This window comes from Ctenopharyngodon idella, chromosome 15 (assembly GCF_019924925.1).
Source record: "Ctenopharyngodon idella isolate HZGC_01 chromosome 15, HZGC01, whole genome shotgun sequence".
Taxonomy (NCBI): Eukaryota; Metazoa; Chordata; class Actinopteri; order Cypriniformes; family Xenocyprididae; genus Ctenopharyngodon; species Ctenopharyngodon idella.
Window position 1 is genome coordinate 37356848 of NC_067234.1, and position 20800 is coordinate 37377647.

Genomic DNA, 20800 nt, shown 5'->3' on the forward strand with positions numbered 1-20800 from the left:
GACTCGCTCGCTCTTATCGACATGACTTTCCCGTTTAAGTTGTTTTTTAATAATCCAAGAAAAAGACAAACAAATGCAAGTAACGTCTCACACATTTTATGGTGCGCAAACATTAAGCAGACATGTACAGAGACCTCATATACATTAGCGACAATTACCTTCCACAGTCCGTTGAGCAATAGAATACAGCGCTCACTCTCAGCCCCACCGACAAATGAGTCAGAGGGGTGGGGCTAAACGCAAGCCACACCCACAAGTCATCAATAAAGTGTGCTGTCCCCTCCACTCACTATCTGAAACCAAGTGCACTTGTTTGGCACCTTGCCAGACTCCAGCGTTGGGGACATGAGTGTTTTAAAACGAGCCACGGCAGCTAGCGTGATGGCAGATACATCATTTATAGTGTTAGAGAGAGTATGAAGGGCGTTACAGTCATTTGTTTTCTTTAAAACTTTAAGTGCAAACGTCACCAGTTCCACTGCTGGCGTCAGGGCAGATAACAAGTGCACTTGTTTTCCTTCGCAAAACAGCAGAGCAGAGTTTGATACAGTATTTGAAACAGACATCATGCTCGGAGGAAACGCTGTGAGGATATGAGCTTGTGTGCATCGAAAATAAAAATAAAGAAGATCAGAGCATCGCTTTCTCCACTAAAACACACACATCTTATCGCACACATTCAGCATCACCGCATACGTCAACACACACACACAGTCATCCAGGTCCTGAGGGGAGGGGCTTATGATAAAGAGCGCTGTGATTGGACCAAATAATGTGTGTCATTAATTTGTGTCAAATTAAATAATTACAGTCTATAAATCATTTAGAGTACCATACTGTAGATCCCGTTAAAATAAACTATAGGAGGGAATTGCGGGAAAAATACTTTTGAATGTCCTATGCATGGCAAACAAACTTTTGATTTTGAATGTGACAATCAGATATCATACAAAAACAGGCAGTCAGGAGTTGTGTAAATCTCACGAAAATGTTCAAGTGAATCAAAATAATTACATTTTACATAAAGAAAATTAACCCTGTCTTTAGAATTAAGATTTTTAATATTTTATACATTATTCAAACATTTTCCCCCAAAATTCATTACTGCAATCTAGTAAGTTCTCGTTACTGCGATGTGGGAAAAATAGCAGTGCTGTCAAACAAAAATTGCGATTAATCGCATCCAAAATAAAAGTTTGTTTACATAATATATATATGTGTGTGTGTGTACTGTGTATATTTATTATGTACATATAAATACACACACATACATGTTTTTATTTAAAAAATATGTACATTTATATTTATATATAACATAAATTATATATAAATGTAATATATGTATGTTTGTGTATTTAAATATATACATAACAAATATATACACAATACACACATTATGTAAACACAAACTTATTTTGGATGCGATTAATCGCGATTAATTGTTTGACAGCACTAAAAATAGTATTTAAAATATAATACAATTACATAATAACAGCAGTTGTACTGGCTTCAGTTTATGCAGATTCTAATAAATAAAAGCTCTTTGTGGACATCATGATCCTTACTGTATTACAGTATGAGAATTTATTTTTCATTCATGACAATGGCCTTTTTTATGCAGTACCATAACAAAAAATAAGTACATGAGGGTTAAATGTGCATAAAGGTCAAAAATATCAATGCAATTAGTCATATAAACAGAAATTCATCCTAAAGAAAATTGGGTTCCTGTTCAATGCATGTATTTTATTCCAATTTGTAAAGGGGAGACGCAAGATTTCCTAGGAAATTTTTTTTGTGAACAGTGCCATCTATAGAGCACAACTGGAACTGCTGCAGTAAACAGCATCATCACACACACGCGCACACACACGCACACACACACGCACACACGCACACACACAGCTTAATGGCCTGTATCTGCATAAGGCAAAGCATAAATGCACACAAACACACACACTAATTTAAAGCAGTGTTAAAATAAGCAGTAAGAGTCGTGTAGGACGAGAGTCATTCGCATAATCTTCAGTGTCCCACATCTATTGTGCGTGTGAGACAACCGACAGTACATGAAAGCTGATATAAATATATTTATGTATAATACGTGTACGGTGCTGCCCCATCATATAGGCAGGCAGCACGCATGCACGCTGGTAGCCAAACAGATGGCATTGTGGGAAAGGTAGTTCAAGAGGCCAGTGGGACGTGAGGGTGGGCTCACTTTCTTTCTGTCTTTACAGTCCGTTTCAACCAATCGCTGCAAAGGGCCGATCACATGTCAGACCAAAGCACGGCCTTGCTGCCTTTCTCAACGCTGACAACGTACGCGCCCGATGGAGACCAAGACACCGAATTTATGGCAGAACTACAAAGAGGACAGAAAGACAGGAAGTTTATGAGAGCTGTGGAGTGTGGAAGGAAACACACAATCCAAAATTAAAGAACAATTTGTAGGTTTGCCCAATGTATTTTTGGAATGCCGTACTACCTTACAGTTGATGCTTGAATGAAACTGCACTTAACATTATTTGTAGAGTGCCTACCATCCACTAATCACATCAAATTCTATCATTTTATTATTAAATTCCAACAATAAATACTGTTTTGATGCTTTTTAACATGGCGTGACAGATTGCTGTAGCCGTGAACGATCATTTCTTCCTTTTTACTACTAGTTATAGCATGAAATAAACATGCATGAACATCAGAAGGAATGTGAAATTTTGGTCCCCATAAGAAAAATAGTTTATAAATCATACTAAATGATTTTTTTTTGTGCATGTAAAAATGCATAATGTTTTCTGTAAGGGTTGTTTAGGGTTAGGGGATAGAAAGTAAAGTTTGTACAGAATAGACATCATTATGTCTATGGAAAGTCCTCATAAAACAAAAACCCATCGTGTGTGTGTGTGACGTCCTGCTCACCTGTGACCCTTATCAAGAGTTTTGTCTAGTTTCCCTGTTAGAACGTTCCAAATGTACAGAACGCCGTCTGCAGAACCGGCCGCCACGTAGCTTCCATCAGGACTGAAAACACAAACACTCAAGAGTTCATAAGTGTGTACAGTAACAGTTCAGGGTTCATAATGAGGTCATCAACTGAGATTTATACAACAGGGTTTCGCGAGATGATGAAAAGTTAATTAAATCAAATGTAGCATAAATATCACATCGTTTAATTTTACAGTACAACTGTAATTTACAAACACCATATTAATATACTAATATATAAATAGCTAGAGTGAAAACTGATAATAATAATAAATATAGCTGCAAGCAGCCATTAAGGGGCCAAGCAAGAAGTAAAATCATCAGTAAAATATAGCATTTTATGTACTTTATTGTAGTTAGTGGCAATTTAATATTTTGTTCAGTTATAGCGCCACCAACAGACGCAATCCCACCACTTTTTTTTTATGTGTCCTCAAAGTGTGCCCTTAAATAAGTGTGTCAAATTTGGTAAAAATATCTCATTTCGTTTAGGAGTTATAGACATGTATACGTATGAGTACATAAAAAAAAAAAAAAAAGACCCATGCACAACTTTGATTGCATTTTTTTTGCCACTTAATATAAAAATTTTGGCATTTGGGCTTTAACATTTAGCCAACGATCCATGTTTTTGAATTTCCTACGGTGGTTTAGTCTCGATCGGACTAACGGTTTCAAAGATATTCGCAAACGTTGTTTTAACGCTAAATCGCAAAGTTGCACAAATCATAAGGTGAAACCTAACATGTAAGGTATCGTCGGACTCGGCAAGGATTCAGGAATCTAAGGAGATGACTCCCATGAAAATAAGTCAACCACATCAAAAGTTATAAGCATATGAATATTTGATTTCACCACTTGGTGGCGCTGTCTCGAAACATCTCAGGCTCATTCAGGGCATCGTGCTGATGACCCATATCGAGTTTCGTAATAACGAGCTAATGCGTTAAAAAAAAATACAGCATTTTGCTACAAAATGCAAAATGGCCGACACCCAAAATGGCCGATATGGTAAAATTGAATATTCAACTCGGCATGCTGCCCTGAATCTAACAAGACAAGTTTTATTATTTTTGGCCCAGCCGTTTGGAAGTTATAAGCTTTCTCCAGACCAGTAGGTGGCGCTGTGTCGAAACACAGCATGTAGCCTCAGGTCATGCTTGTGATGACATGTAGCAAGTTTAGTCAGAATAAGCTGAAGCGTTGCGGAGATACAGCCTTGCATCCAATTTGGCATGTTCTTCTTCAAATTTGTTTGCGCATTATTCGAGAATGGTTGGGTTTATCAAAAAGCTTTTGATAACTTTTTGCCAGCATAGTCTGAAGATGATCTGATTTGATTATCATGAAAATTGGAGCAACCGTCTAGGACTTCGAAAAAGTTTTTTTTTTTTTTTGGCGGGAAAAGTTTCATGACGGAAAATGACGCCATAAGGTGCAATCGAATCGTATTGAGCCTAGCATACATACATCTCATAAAAAACACATCTGTGTGGCTGAAATGTCTCAAACCATCCTAATTATACAGGGTTTCCTTAAGACTGACTAGTCAACTAATTATTCAATGAAACAGTATGAAAAACAATCTCATGCACATTGCGGCTCTTACCTAAATGTGACCCTGGTGAAGTCTGAACCGCACTTGAATCCTTGAGCACTGCAGAAACATGAGAATTGTTTTTACAAAGAAATCCTGATGCATTTAAAGTTGGAATACCAGACAGTAAAAAAAGTAATGTACAATAAACAAATAAACTATTATACATAAAGTAAATATAAAGTGCAACGCACTTGAACGTCTGCCGCACTGCATTACTGCGCAGATCGATTATTTTCACCAGGTCATCACGAGAGCAGGTCAGGAGCTCGGTCCGGTCTTGATTGAGGTCCAAAGATGTTACGCGTCCCAGCAACTCCAACTCATTCACAATAGTCTCTGCTCTAAACACACACATAAAACTCAGAAATATTAGTGACTGAGCCACTGAACTACACTTACAAGTACAAATCTGAGCACTGGATCCAAATCATGACTCACCTGATGTCCCAGAAACGAACTTTCTTATCGAAGTGTCCGCTCATCACACACTGCTCCGTGCAGACGATGTCATTACAGCTAGAACCAGCAAACACAGTCTTCATGCCTGAGAAAGAGCATGAATTTCTCAGAATCGCAACTTTATTTCTCAGAAACGCGACTTTATTTCTCAGAATCACAACTTTATTTCTTAGTATAGTGACTTTATTTCTTAGTAGTGTGACTATTTATATCAGAATCACAACTTTCTCAGAATCACGAGATATGGAGAAAAATAAAAAATAAAAAATTATAACTAGCTACAACTAGCTACTTTTCACATTTTAGTTTTGACTGAAATTAAACAAATTAATATTTAATACTAAATAAATTTTTTAAAATGTAATAAATATTAAAGTATTATATTATTATTTAGTTTGTCATCCAGAAGTGGACAAATGAAATTCTCTGGAGGTTAAGCAAAAGAACAAAAATGTAACATCATTTTCAAGCCACATTTTGTATCGTATTCATGCATAGTGGCACTTATGAAAAAGTATAACTAAGAGTCTCTTACAGACTTTGCTGCGTAAATCCCAGAGCTTGAGCGTTCGATCGTAGCTGCCGGAGACGATTCGAGCGTTGTCGAGGAGAAAGCGAGCAGATAAAACCTTCCCGCTGTGACCTGTGAGTGTGTGCTTTGGGACAAAACAATAACAATCAATTAAATAGACATGCAAACAATAGTTTCTAGTAATAACTGAGATAAAGTTCAGCACAGATTCAGGTCTCAGTATGATTTGTGAGATCAGCTGACCAGCCTCCTCCAGTCCTGCCCTCCTGTGTGTCGTGTTGCTGTGGGATGTTGCTGTCAGAGTCTCACGTGATTCTCTAAAAAGACTCTCATTCAGCAGAAACATCCATAATTTCAGCCGCCACATCAAACCAGTGATGCACAACTAGAGCATGCTGGGAAAATTAATAGGGCTGGCTGGGAGGGATGGAGAGACTGGAAGGAGACCTGGACATCAGACCTTTTACATCACATCACTGACCTTTGACCCATCAAATAAACCTTAGTGAGCTTTAAACATTGATGTTTATTAGCATTTGTAGGATAATAACAATCTCAGTATTTTTTTTATTTTGAAAAAAGTATGCATAACTTACATTTGATGCATTTAAATAAAAACACTGATACCATCAATACTTAAATGCATGAACAAAATGAACAAGAACAATATGAGAATCACAGAATCAAAGAAGTTTTATTGTCAATGTGACTTTAAAACCCTGTAAAATATAAACATTTACAGATAAATGTGTGTTTGGTTAACCTGCCACCAAACCAGAGAAATCCTCACCCGCAGTCTGTAGTCGTCAACAGTCCAGATTCTGCTTGCGAAATCATTAGAGGCGGCCAGGAGATACGATCCCTGCAAAACACAAACACAAAGCAATCAGTCACAACAGCAAACACACTTCACATGTGCATTTATAGTTCATTTTATGGGTAGACTACCGATTTTCCATCTGAAATTACAATTGGATTCATGAGATCTTATTTTTGTGGCTTTTAGCCCATTAGCTCTGAGGTCATCTATTTGTAACAGTGAAGCCAAGATAAAAGAAACATATTTAAATGGATCCATATGCATTTTGTGTATACAAACTTTGTAAGTGGCTTTGAATAAAAGAGTCTGCTAAATGAACAAATGTAAATGTTTTGATCGATTAAATGCTCTCTAGAATGAAAATGTGCCACTAGCCTGAATCATAAACAACGACTGTCATTTAAAATAATGGTCTTGTCAAAACAGGCCTTTTGCTCTGTGTTGTGATTTACCCCGAGTGAAACAAAAACAAAAATAAAGGCCAGGGTTTCAGTTCAATCCATCGATCGAGGGAGATCTGAATGAGACCTTGCAGTCATTTGTAGGGTTTAAGTGGATGAAATGATGGCAGTCCAGCATACAGAGAGAACAGTTAGGATATCAGAATTAAAAATTATGTGAAATGTGAATGAAACATACACATGCATGAATCATTGAATCATAATAAGATCAATAACATGCATTTTTAATAATACAAGCTAAGAATATTTTCCAGCCCCAACTTCCTGTTTCAACTGTTACAACATTTGAAAACATAGGGAAAAGAAATCATACATTTGTCAAATCTTTTCATGAGGTCTTTAAGGGATTGTTCACCCAAAAATGAAAATTCTGTCATCATTTACTCAACCTCAAGCTGTTCCAAACCCATATGAGTTTCTTTCTGTTGAACACAAAAGAAGATATTTTGAAGAATGTCTGTAATCAAACAGTTGATGAAACCTCCATAGCATTTTTTCCTCAATGGGGTCCATCAACTGTCTAGTTACCAGCATTCTTCAAAATATCTTCTTTTGTGTTCAGCAGAAGACAGAAACTCATACAGGTTTGGAACAACATGAGGGAGAGTAAATTATGACAGAATTTTCATTTCTGGGTGAACTATCCCTTAAAGAATTCATTTAATTTTTCACAAATTTTGTATTTCCCATTTTATTTTTCTGGATTGTGTTTTTACGGGCAGTGCTATTTTAGTATCACTGAGATACTATTTTCATTTTTATTAATATGTTGAATCAGTTTTTATTTTGTTCTTTTCCAATTTCATTTTAATGAAATTTTTTTTGTTTTGTTTTGTTTAAAGTAAGAAAAAAAGTTACATATACATACACATATACACACACACTACCAGTCAAAAGTTTGGAAACATTACTATTTTTAATGTTTTTGAACGAAGTCTCTTATGCTCACTAAGGCTGCATTTATTTCATAATAAATACAGAAAAAACAATAATATTGTGAAATATTATTACAATTTAAAATTATGGTTTTCTATTTTAATATACTTTAAAATTAAATAAAATTTATTTCTGTGATGCAAAGCTGAATTTTCAGCATCATTACTCCAGTTTTCAGTGTCACATGATCCTTCAGAAATCATTGTAATATGCTGATTTGATACTCAGTTATTATCAATGTTGAAAACAGTTGTGTTGCTTAATATTTTTTTGGAACCTGTGATACTTTTTTCAGGATTCATTGATGAATAAAAGGTTAAAAAGAACAGCATTTATTCAAAATATAAATCTTTTCTAACAATATAGATCTTTACTATCACTTTCTCAATTTAACACATCCGTGCTGAATAAAAGTATTAATTTCTTTCAAAAAAAAAAAAAAAAAAAAAAAAAATAACTGACCCCAAACTTTTGAACGGTAGTGTATGTTGTTACAAAAGATTTCTATTTTAAATAAATGCTGATATTTCTTTAACTTTTTATTCATTAAAGAATCCTGAAAAAGTATCACAGGTTATAAAATAATATTAAGCAGCACAACTGTTTCCAACATTGATAAGGATCATGTGACACTGAAGACTGGAGTAATGATGCTGAAAATTCAGCTTTGATCACAGAAATAAATTATATTTTAAAGTATATTAAAATAGAAAACCATAATTTTAAATTGTAATAATATTTCACAATATTATTGTTTTTTCTGTATTTATTATGAAATAAATGCAGCCTTAATGAGCATAAGAGACTTCGTTCAAAAACATTAAAAATAGTAATGTTTCCAAACTTTTGACTGGTAGTGTGTAAATATATATATATATATATATATATATATATATATATATATATATATATATATATATATATATATAAAAATACATAAAAAAGTTTTTTTTAATTATTTCAGTTAATGCTTATTTTATTTCAAGTAACAGAAAAGTTTTTGTTTACCATAATAACCCTGTTTATGGGTTACTTACATTTTAATAATCAAAAAGCATGTCTAATCAAATGAATTTGGAAAAAACCTTAATCAATATTTTAAAATGTAATCAAATAAAAATATAACAACTCCATTACAACAGAACATTGTGTATTTATTTATTCATTTTTCCATCATTTTAATTTATCAAATAGATGCATTAAACTTTATAATTTTTGTTATAAATAGTGACATTTCTGTCAAATTTTAAGTTTGTAGTGAATAGCTAAGGGTTTCTGTGTGTATTGATTATTATAATTTTTCTCAAATACAACTATCTGAATCAAAATATTGAGAAAATCACCTTTAAAGTTGTCCAAATGAAGTCCTTAGCATCACATATTGCTTACAAAAATAATTTTTTGATACAATTACGGTAGGAAATTTAAAAAATATCTTCATGGGAACATGATCTTTACTTAATATCCTAGTGATTTTTGGCATAAAAGAAAAATCGATAATTTTTACCCATACAATGTGATTTATTGTAGAGCCCTTCTTTTGATAAATTAATCCAAAAAATGCCAAATTCCATGACAATTATAGTCAATTTTATTAACAAATTATGGATTCCAGGATTCCATCCGTGTTTTCTGCATTGCAGAAGTCACAGGGACCTAGGCTAATATGTTGTCATGCCAGATGTTGTCATTTATTTCATTAGCAACAGTATACTTAATTAAAGACGCAATATTAATGGTAGTGTACACATAACTCACCGCACTATCAAACTCTATACTGGTGATTCCAGCGTTACTGCCCGTCAGCGCCCCTTTGGGTTCACATCGCCCTGTAGAAACAAAAACAAAAGCTTTTAAAACCCCACACAGACAAAACTGAACACCTACATGTGTCTATGTTTCAGGAGGAAACAGAAATCCTGCAGTTGCATCACTAAACCTTGTGAAACCGAACTGGCTTAACGCATGAATTGACCAATTTCCTCTTTGAAACGACTGGAGGTCTCAGCTTGAAAACTTGAGATCATAAGCCCATCAAACGCTCTCCTTCAGTCCGGCCCTCCTGTGTGTCATGCTTCTGTTGGACGCTGCTGTCAACGTCTTATTATTCTCGAAAAAAGACTCTCAATGCAGCAGAAACGTCCATAATATCAGCCGCCACCCTTAACCAGCGATGCACAACTAGAGCATGCTGGGAAAATAAATTAATAGGGGCTGCTGGGAGGGACAACAGGACTGGAAGGAGGCAAGGCTTCGGACCTTTTACATCTCATCACTGACCTTTGAACTCTACTAAAGCTGTGAATGATAATATATGTGTACAGTACCAGACACGACCTCCCAGAGCTTCACCCTGCGGTCCATTCCTCCCGTGGCAAGCAGACGGGAACCGGGACTAAACCTCACGGCGTTCACTTCTCCATCATGGGCGTCCTACACACAAACACATGAACACAATCAATGAAGAGTCTTCCGGTTCTGCTTTTAGAAAATGGAAACTCAAGTTAGACATTTGAGATTAAATTGGATTAGATTAAAATAAATTTATAGTGCTGTAAGTACAGGCTGACTTCCTGTTTTTAAAGGTCTCAGCTTGAAAACTTGAGATCATACACCAGTGTGACGTCCTCCTCCCGTCCGGCCCTCCTGTGTGTCGTGTTTATGTTGGACGCTGCCGTCGACGTCTCACTTGTTTCTCTAAAAAGACTCTTATTCAGCAAGAACATCCATAATATCAGCCGCCACCTCAAACCAGCGGTGCACAACTAGAGCATGCTGGGAAAATTAAGAGGGGCTGCTGGGAGGGGCAAAAGGACTGGGAAGGAGACCTGGATATCAGACCTTTTACATCTCATCATTGACCTTTGACCCCTGACCTCTGAAGATCAACAGGAAGTGACACTCACGAAGATGTGCAGCGCAGTGGAGGGAACTCTGACATCAGCGCACGCCGACGGCACTTCTGCGGCTTCAGGAGACGTGCTGAACGAATTCATAGAGCGACGTCTTCTGAGGGAAAGAGAGCGGGTGTGTCACAACTCATACTGTACTTGAACTTACCGTCTCATGTCATCTTCATAAAGACGCTCATTCATGGACTGAAGCATGATTGGATCTGTAACACTGATTTCAGCACGCCAACACTTTAGGTCAAATGTAAAACATCGTCTCTTTGACGCACAAACAAAACTCTGATGCAAAGAAGACACTCGAAAGCAAACTCAAACCTGTGTGCAGCAAATATGGGTGGGTGACAAAATAAAAAAAGGAATTTCATTATGTGTAAAATATGCACAAAAATATGCTTATCTATCTATATTTATTCAAATACATTGATATCACTATTGATAATTTATATTTTAATGTTATTTAAAAACAAATGAGAACTTTTATTTATGAACTCGAGTAAACTGCAATTTAAAAAACATCTTAAACTACATATTTTTAATGATATTTCATGTATAAAATATGTTTGAAATGTTTTTTTTTAAATTTGATGTGATTTAATAAATAAAAGCACAATTTACAACATGTAAAATATGTCTATTTTTTTTAATTTATTAAATCACTAAAAATTCTATCATTTTATATATTATATATTAATTTTAATAATTTATATATTTTTATAATATATATTTATATATAAAAATATGAAATTATATATATATATATATATATATAATACATTATATTTTATATAAATATAATACACAAATATTATATAAATATAATATATATATATATATATATATATATATATATATAGTATTTTTTTTACTCAATGAATCCGATCAATTCTCTCTACATTTGTAATGCAACACACAGAAATTTCTAGCAGCTCATCGTTTCAATCTGAAAATCACCCACCCATCCAAAACTCACACACAACTACACACAGAGCAAATGAGCAGCCTGTAAATGTCACCGATATATCCAAAAAAGGGAGATTATGCGCATACAAAAAAACAGGAAGCATTCATAGCAGTTACCCACAATCCCGTTCACAGAAATATATTTCTGTTAGCATGCTTCTGGGTTCAAATCGGCAGTTTTACGAGAGAATCACTCTCTCTCACACACACACACACACACACATCCTGACACCACAGTGTGCATCACCTGGAGTCAGACGGGACGAAACCAGGTTGGACAGAATCAGACAAGCTGCAGACACAGAGAGAGTGTAGAATGAGACACACACACACACACACACACACACACACTCACAAACACACTTGTTTAATGAGACTAGGGATGAAACGGTTACCGGTTTGACGACAAACCACAATAAAATTCCCTACAGTTAGTATTACAGACCGTTTCATATGTTAATGATCATTAAAAACGTATTTGATTACCCCGATTTGAAAGATGTACAGTAAATACAAGTTAAGAAAGTTAACAACAGCCTCACGCAGGCGCAGCTCATAAAGTGACAGCAGCCGTCTGTTTCATTAATGTTAATCAAACTACAAACGACAAAGACAAAAATCACTCACTGATCTTGCCTGAATAACTTTTGTAGCTTTAACAAGAATCAGTGTATATTTATTACATACTATGCAGGGTTCTTTTACATTTGATTATTCTGTTTCTGTACCCGTTCGACCTGACTGAAAAACTCTTGGTTCTACTGTATTTATTTGTGCTACTGCCTGTAGATTGCTTATGACTGACTGTTCACTTTGCCTTTAATAATTTTTAAACTAAGTTAGGCAAACAGAAGAGTGCATAATGCTGCTAATTTTATCTGTTGTTTGTTGGATTTCGATATAAAATTTGACTTGTGTGTATCAGTATTTTCTGAAAATTTCCAGCACATATTAACAATACAGTGATAATATTCACCGTGATATTAAATCATAACATTTCATCTCTAAATGAGACAACCACACACACACACACACACATACACACACATATATACAAGAGAGAGTCTTACAAAAACATTTCCAGGATGTTTTGCATTGTGGTATTATTCCATGACAGTATCTCCTTTAGATTTTGGGCTTAAAAATGACCTGGAAATGTTCTAGAGCAGTTCTATGAGATTCACCACGAGAACAGAATGAAGAAGAAGAAGAAGAGAGAGAAACATTTAAACACACAGACTGAACATACCCAAAGATATTAGAGATGGAGTCCAGCAGTCCACCAGGAGGAGGAGGAGCAGGAGGCTGAGACACTCGTCTACTGAAAAAACACACACTAAACTGTAGCTCTTACACTTTGTGGACAGAATTAGTTGTGAAATGTGTGCTTGTGTGTGTGTTTACCTGGATGTGCGACTGAGCGGTCTGCTCGGTGACGTTTCACCTGTTCCCTTCCCAGCATCCTCTGAGAGAACTTCAATGTCATCATCTCTAGACCAATCAGAGGAAACAGCATCCAATGAGATTTCAATTATTTAATAGGATTCCCAACAAGGACATTATATTTGACATAATATGTGACATAAAAGGAAAATGCACTGCATTTTATATGGTTAGAAACAATATGGCCTCACAAAAGGTAAACTTTATACCGCCCAAAAAAAAGGGGGAAAATATTGTTCTTTAATGAAAAAAGTAATATCTGGCACTGGTTCCCATGACTTTGCCAGGTGTTTTTCAACTGGATCAGTGTTGTTATTGTTAACTAAAACTATTAAAAGTGTTGGTAATTAAAGTAATAAAGTTTAAACAAAATAAAATATAAGTATTAGATGGAAAACGTAAATTTACTGCCTTGGCAACAAACTGAAATAAATAAGTTTAACCCTGTTCGGTCATTTTTTGTTTTTTTAGAATATTTTACTTCATCGGAACGGTACAAAACTTGGCAAAGATTTTGGCACTTGCTATGTGAACACACAGACAAAAAAAACTGCATGGACATGATTAAAAAAAAAGGTTAAATGGTCCTAAAAAGAATATTCACACTTGTATTGTTCGCGGTCTGGAAAATGAGCGCACTGGAAATGAATGGGAGACGAATTTCATCTAGTGGAAGCGTTTGGTACTGCAGCCAAACAAAATCTTACTGAAAGCTCATTTTTTGAGATATCAAGCTCAAATTTGGAACACAACTTGTTTAGATTTATGACTTTGATTTTCTCAGTTTTAGAGCAAAATGTGTTTTGGAAAATATACATTTCATTTAAAATGTAAAAATAGTATTTTTCTGTATTTTTCATAACAAAAAAAAAAAAAAAAATGTAAAAAAACTTTTTTAAACTTTCTTTTCACTTCAGCAATAATCTGCCAGGTGTTGTCTTTAAAAAGAGACCAAACTTCAGTCAGTTATCCAAAACATTCAAATTTAAGACAGTTTAAGTTGGAAATTTCATTTTCTGGTCTATGCTCAAAAAGTGAATAAATGGATTATCACTACTGTATAAATAATTTAGTACTAGGGATGTGGCCGAAGCCAAATACCATATTCGGAAAGGAAATGGTGTGTACTACGGAGCCCCTAAAGGGAATACACATGAGATGGGAGGAAAAAAAATTTTTTTTTTCTATATACATATGCTTTCTCGCAATTATATAGTTGGGTAATTATAATGTAAATAATTTGCTACCATCAGGAAGCTGCTGTTAATATATAGTATCAAAATCGTTTTTGAATGTGCGCGCGCTTTTACTTTCACTTTCGAGATTCGCAATCACACGTGCTGTGTGTATACTACGGAGCGTCAGTACTTATTACACATTTCACAAGATTAGATATTTGTCAGTGACGCTCAGGAACCGCAAACCATTCATCATTGTCCTATCAGCCATCTGTACTTACTCTCTTTACGTGGTAAGTGAAATCTGTTGTACAACAAAGTAACAGGCTCCTGCTAGCAAACGACTAACCATGTCCCTTTCGGGGCCTTTCCGATTACGGATTTAGTATTCGGACACACCCCTATTTAGTACCATAAAATCCTCTAAAAATACATACTATTAAATAAAAAACACTATAGAACTAAAATACAGTACGATAATTTAATTGAAATGAAAAAATTTCATTTTTGACTGACACGCAACAGTACCAGAGGGTTAAGTACTAAAACTAAAATATAAATTAAAGCTAAATTGAAATAGTAAAAAACAACAACAATGACAAACAAAATTACTAGAACTAAAATGAAAACTGGAAATACAAAAATAAAAGCCAACTAAAGAATTTATAAATACTATGATAGTATATAAATATTACTAAAATAACACTGTAGTGGATATGAATTTATCATTTATCATAAAGAGGGCTCTTACTATAGAAGTGTCCATTACTGGATATCACAATTTAAAAAAAAATCCCTGATAGTTGCAGGTTTCCCCTTGACAGACCCTGAATTAATCTCAAGCAAACTTCATAATCTCAGAAGACATGCTTCTGAAGACAAACTCACGGGTCTATGGGAAGAGGTTCCTTCGCTGCGTCCGCCAATTCCTTCTGAAGCTTCGCCTGTCTTCGCCTACGATGACATCAAAATGTGTTAAACACACTGTGCAAACACACATTTAAACTGTACAGAAACTCCCAGTCAGTTTCAAACAGCCAATCAGGTGGAGAATCATAATGAGCTTATGGAGGGTCAGGAAATGAGCCCCGTTTATTCAGCATAGACGGTCAGAAACTGACGGGTGGCGCCCAGTTGCACCTTCTCATTGTTTTTAAACGACCCTTAACGACTGATCAATTAATCAGTGAGACTGAGAACGAGGTTCAGATCACACACATATGGGCCGTTAGCGACTGCTTTATATGAGGAGCTGGAAAACATCTTCCCAGCATTAGGATTTTAAGTAAAAGCTTGTATAAAACAAAGGGTGTTTGTTTTCTTATAGTCACAAAATACACCAACATCAAGATTTAAAGTGACGACGACTCATTTCAGCAGAATCGCTTCTTTCTTTTAGGACACAAAAACTGCATTTATCTGATCTATGAAACTTTGCAGACCTTTTACATTCAAAAACAGCTCTATTACACAAAGAATATATGAAACAGGGGCATTTTAAGACATCAGTTGAACAGTGTTTCTGACCTGGTGTCCTTCTCGTTCTCAGCGTTGAGTCTGTTGGCCTCCTGGGCTTTCTCCGCCATCCAGCGCGTCACCAGCTCCTGATTGTCCTCCGCGGTTTTCCGCAGTTTCTCCTCCAGAGCGCCGAACGTGATCTGCAGGGCATCGTACTCGTCTCGCAGCGTCTGATTGGCTCGTTCCAAATCGGCCAGACTGTTCCGGAGGTCACGACACTCCCCTTCCAGACGGGAGATCTGCTGCTGATACTCCAACATCCTGGAAAAATGCACAATGCACGTAAAGCAATACATACTATATAGCAAATCTCAGCTGTGAGATTGTTCGACGCATGTGACATTACATCGCAAAAGTAACTATACTATCGTTCAGCTTTTTATATAAAGATGGATACGCAAGCATGTCCAGCTTTATCTTCTTACATACAGTACACTCAAAATGATATATAATATAAAACAAATCTCAACTGCTTAATTGTTTATATCATTGCAAAATGTAACTATAAAACATTATCCTGCTGATCTAAATCGAACACGTAATAAACTTACTTGGCTTCATTACTCTGGATCTCTTTGTCTTTCTGCTGAATCTGGTTGTTTAGTTCAATCACATTCTGAGCCAACTGCAAAAACACACAAAGAAAAGATGTTTTTATTGCCATGTTTTCCAAAATAAAATAAACACAAAAGTAGAATGACTTGAACCATTTTTCCTCTTACATGTATGAATAATGCCCATTTTTAATGACCACAGAGAGTTTAACATCTCATCCGAAGGACGGTGCTTTTTGACAGTATAGGGTCCCATCACTATTCTTGTCTTGTTAGAGCTGAGCGCGGCCTTTGACACACTGGATCATACTATTTTGTTAGAGCACCTTGAGCGGTGTGTTGGGGTAAGTGGGGTGGCTTTACGTTGGATCCATTCTTACCTGGAGGGTAGAACTTTCCCTGTAAAGACTGGGAATAATTGTTCTTCTGCTGCTCCTGTAAGTTACGGTGTACCTCATGGCTCTATTTTAGGGCCGTTGCTTTTTCAAAAATCTTGTTTAAACACTCTCATACTCTCAAACACTCTCAAGGATTGCAAAACTAGTCTAATGACTTGGAAAAGTCAAGCTGCTGAATATGTAAATGTGGTCGTTGACATGTAAATGTAAGTCTAAGTGCTGTCGTAACAGAAACGATCCCAGCGAGTGACGCTCACCTCTCCTCGCTTCTTGTGCAGCTCCGTCAGTTCCTCTTGATGTTTGATTCTCATTTGAGCCATTTCCTGCTGCAGGGAGTCATTGCGGCCGCCGTCAGCGCCCGGACTACACACACACACACACACACATTTGTTTCACAATATTAGTGAGGACGTTGTCTAGACTTCCACTGATTTTATATCAGATTAATGATATCTTCTATGTCCTAACCCAAACCATCACAGAAACGTGTATAACTGTAATAATGTAAATAAAAACATGTTTTGGTCAATTTATAAGCCTTTTAATCTAGTGAGGACCATTAAAATGTCCTCACTAGTCGGCTGTCATAAGTATAGCCAAACCTACACACACACACACTTCTCAGTGATATCTGTATTTCTCTGTCAACTGCTGACAATGTTCCTTTTTCGTATTGTTAATGGTAGTTTCCTCTTGTTTCCTCTTGTTAATGGTATGTTTCCTCTTCATGTAATGTTCTTCTTGCGACAAATATTATTTGTTCTCCTTAATGCTACAACAGATTACAAAAGATGTCAGTAAAATACCTGAGGTCGTGTCTGTTTTGATGCTCATACTTGTCGGTCTGGAGACGTTCAGAAAAAACAACCTGAAGATCAGACCTCTCCAACAACCGGTTATCTGGAGACAAAGAGACGCAGAAAAAAATGTGTATTGAAATGATATTTAGCAGGAAAATAATGCAAAACAAGAGGTGACATTCATGTGCAGGTTTGTCAATCCAAACCAATTCAATCAATTCGCAAAAGATTCAATGTGTGTGTCTTGTCTCCCTTTAATCTTTCATTTTGCAATACTGACCTTCCATAGAAAGAAACGCAATTACCACTTTCAAGCCCCAGAAAGCTAGTAAGGACATCGTTAAAATAGTCCATGTGACTACAGTGGCTCAACCTTAATGTTATGACGTGACGAGAATACTTTTTGAGCGCAAAAACAAAACAAAAATAACGACTTCATTCAACAATTTCTTCTCTACCCTGTCAGTCTCCTACGCTATTTACGTTAAAGACACATTGCAACACTTCCGTGTTTACGTCCGAACGCTGGCTCAGTATTGGCCGACGCTGATCATGTGAGCAGCACGACGTATGCGTGTGATACTGACACAGGAGCCGGACAATACAGAGTCGCCATTCGGACGTAAACACTGAAGTGCTGAACATAAACAACGTAGGAGAATGACAGAAGAGAGACGAATTTGTTGAACCACCATTTTAACGATGTCTTTACTACCTTTCTGGGGTTTGAAAGTGGTAATTGTGTTGCTTTCTATCTATTGAAGGTCAGAAAGCTCTTAGATTTCATCAAAAATATCTTAATTTGTGTTCTGAAGATGAACGAAGGTCTTACGGGTGTGGAACGACATGTGGGTGAGTAATTAATTTTTAATTTTTGTGTGAACTAACCCTTTAACAAGAAAGAAGACAGAAAGACAGAAAGACAGAAAGAAAGAAAGAAAGAAAGAAAGAAAGAAAGAAAGAAAGAAACAAAGGATTCTGTCTTACACTGATGTATGATCTCCTCAAAGGCCTGACGCTGAACTCTGTCTCTCTGTTTCAGCTGATCCACAACGTGACGTTTCCACAAACACTCGACTCCACGTCCAGCCATCTCCTCCTGCAAGCACACACACACACACACACACACACACACACACACACAGTTAATATATTAAACCAATTTTCTTAAAGCAAACACAATTCACCAAGAGTGTTTCATAATGCAGTGCACGTTCAGGCCGGAGGGAAAAGAGGAAGATCTCTCCTCAACTTAGGAGGAAGTGACTCAAGATCCAATGCAAGAAAATTAAATATGTGTGGTCATAGTTTGAACTCAAATTATTTCACTTAACACAGATAATTACTCTAAACCAAGGGTTTTCAATCTTTTAGATGCTACGACCTCCCAGATATGATCATTCTCATGCGATTTTTTTGTTTTATTATAGTTTTATTAATATTTTGAATTAGCTTTACTATTTTTAGTTCATGTTAATTTTTGTTTAATTTTTGGTAATTTCAATATGTGCTTTTGTCATTTTGTTAGAGGTTATTTTTGTTTTAAATATTGCTGTTTAGGTTTAATTTATTTTTATTTCAGTGTTAGTTTTTATTTATTACAAGTTAATCATTTTAGTGCTTCGACTTAAACTTATTTCAGTTTATGCCAAGGCAACATTTCTAATTTTCATATAAATCAAAATCTATTGTTTTATCTTTTTTTTTTTTTTTTAAATGTATTTCTTTATGTATAGTTAATTAGTTTTATATATGAAATATACACTGTTTTTCCTCTAAAAACCGGACGCCAGTTTGAAATCCCCGGCTCTAAACAATCTGAAAAAAGTACCACTTTATTTTTTTCATTAAAAATGATTACATTACATAATACTTGACAGATTATTAATGTACATTCAAAGAGTTAGATATTACATTTTCATAAATTCATACGTTTTATGTACATTTATACTTGCATGAATCTGCTAATGACTTATTTTAAGAGAAGAATTGTTTTATCATGCTTACTTGATATGAGTCATTGGATCAGATATTTATGAAAATCAATAATAATCGATCTCACAGGGTTTATATGAATCAGATTATGAGATCTGCCAAGTCATTGCAACTGCAGGATGGAAATAAACCTGGCATGATGCTGAATCACGTGTGCTGAAGACATTCAAGACAGTTGACGCATAAAACAGGATAAATTGAAAATATAAATAATAATACGAGAAAAAACCTGACAGATCTCAGACAGATATGCTATGAGTAAATTAAACTGATCATTTGTCACAGCGCCTTCCAAGAACACACTAAATAACCAGCAGAAGGTGTAATCTGATTATAAATAGCGTCATTATTAATACATAATCAGTAGTTGTTATGGTTTTTAGTTATTTTAATGTGTTGTATCAGATGTGCACCAGCTAATCGCTGCACTTGACTTTCACTTTCAATAAACAGCAGGTTTACATTACCTCACAGCATCTAAACGTGTCCTCGCTAGTTTAGATGGATTCTTCTCAATGATAAAAAAGAATTAATCCGTCTAATAAGAGCCGAACTGTGTCATTTGAGGTTTATTCGGACAGGTTTCACGCTAACCCACTCCAGACTGAAGGATCACGGACGCCATTTTGGCTCAACAAACGTATGTTTCCTGCTGCGCCGTCGCGGGCGTTTTACGTAACGACCGCATGCTTCCCACTTTTCCCTTCAAAACTTTATTCGAAGTCTTCATGATTCATGAGTGAACAAAAATAGCAAATACATAATACGGAGAGGGTAACGATGTAGAAATAGGATAATAACTTACTTTTAGCTTTATTTTAGAGTATTTAGAGGTTTTTATCCGTTTCAAACAGTGTACATTAATAAACATTCATGAATGTAAATGTACCCAAATTAGCATGAAGGCTAGTTTTCATAGTTAGCTAGTCCCTTTGCCAGATGTTATTAGGCTTAAAAACTAGAGAAAAGTCTAATAGATATGCCTCTTACATCTGATTTTACAACAAAAATATGTCCCTAAATTATCTTTTCAAAAACAGAGAAGTTTTCTTAATTATTATCCTTTGAAGAATCATAAAAAAAGTCTTAAAGTCATTGGAAAACAATCAAATACTTAGTACAATTTACATACATTTTATTTTATGTATGTGATATTTTCCAAACAGATTGAGGATTTTAATTGTTTGTGACTCTCCAATAAACTTCTATTACTAAGTATTTTCAGGGCATATACACTGAACAA

At 35.4% G+C, this 20800-nt stretch overlaps 1 protein-coding gene and 3 non-coding genes across 11 annotated transcripts; all 4 read right to left on the minus strand.

Annotated features, from left to right (window-relative positions):
* Window positions 1-80: 80 nt before the first annotated feature.
* On the minus strand, window positions 81-20212 carry atg16l1 (ATG16 autophagy related 16-like 1 (S. cerevisiae)). Of its 8 annotated transcripts, none has more exons than XM_051861824.1 (20): window positions 20025-20212; window positions 18550-18661; window positions 17569-17662; window positions 17020-17125; window positions 16362-16435; window positions 15820-16071; window positions 15181-15246; window positions 13076-13162; window positions 12921-12989; window positions 11919-11963; window positions 10706-10805; window positions 10127-10232; window positions 9558-9628; window positions 6373-6444; window positions 5586-5706; window positions 5030-5135; window positions 4783-4932; window positions 4601-4648; window positions 2926-3027; window positions 81-2365 (listed from the first exon to the last, which is right to left on the minus strand). In XM_051861824.1, exons 2-20 carry the CDS (start codon window positions 18653-18655, stop codon window positions 2272-2274), a joined length of 1869 nt encoding a protein of 622 aa, XP_051717784.1. In that variant the 5' UTR covers window positions 18656-18661; window positions 20025-20212; the 3' UTR covers window positions 81-2271. The 8 variants fall into 8 exon arrangements, with proteins under 8 accessions (XP_051717784.1, XP_051717783.1, XP_051717782.1 ...); XM_051861823.1 differs by having other exon boundaries at window positions 10706-10808; XM_051861822.1 differs by having other exon boundaries at window positions 12921-12992.
* Window positions 5795-6064, minus strand: LOC127496355 (small Cajal body-specific RNA 6). Its single transcript, XR_007925321.1, has one exon. It is a non-coding gene; the product is annotated as a small Cajal body-specific RNA 6 (non-coding RNA).
* Window positions 9800-10080, minus strand: LOC127496354 (small Cajal body-specific RNA 6). Its single transcript, XR_007925320.1, has one exon. It is a non-coding gene; the product is annotated as a small Cajal body-specific RNA 6 (non-coding RNA).
* On the minus strand, window positions 10384-10662 carry LOC127496353 (small Cajal body-specific RNA 6). The gene has a single exon (XR_007925319.1). It is a non-coding gene; the product is annotated as a small Cajal body-specific RNA 6 (non-coding RNA).
* Window positions 20213-20800: the final 588 nt, after the last annotated feature.

Coding starts and splice junctions, on each gene's coding strand:
- atg16l1 (XM_051861821.1), bottom strand. CDS start 18,655: ATGGCTGGACGTGGAGTCGAGTGTTTGTGGAAACGTCACGTTGTGGAT. Junction 13,163..15,180: donor GAACCTCTTCCCATAGACCC/GTGAGTTTGTCT, acceptor TGATTGGTCTAG/AGATGATGACATTGAAGTTC. Junction 9,629..10,126: donor GCTCTGGGAGGTCGTGTCTG/GTACTGTACACA, acceptor TTGTTTCTACAG/GGCGATGTGAACCCAAAGGG.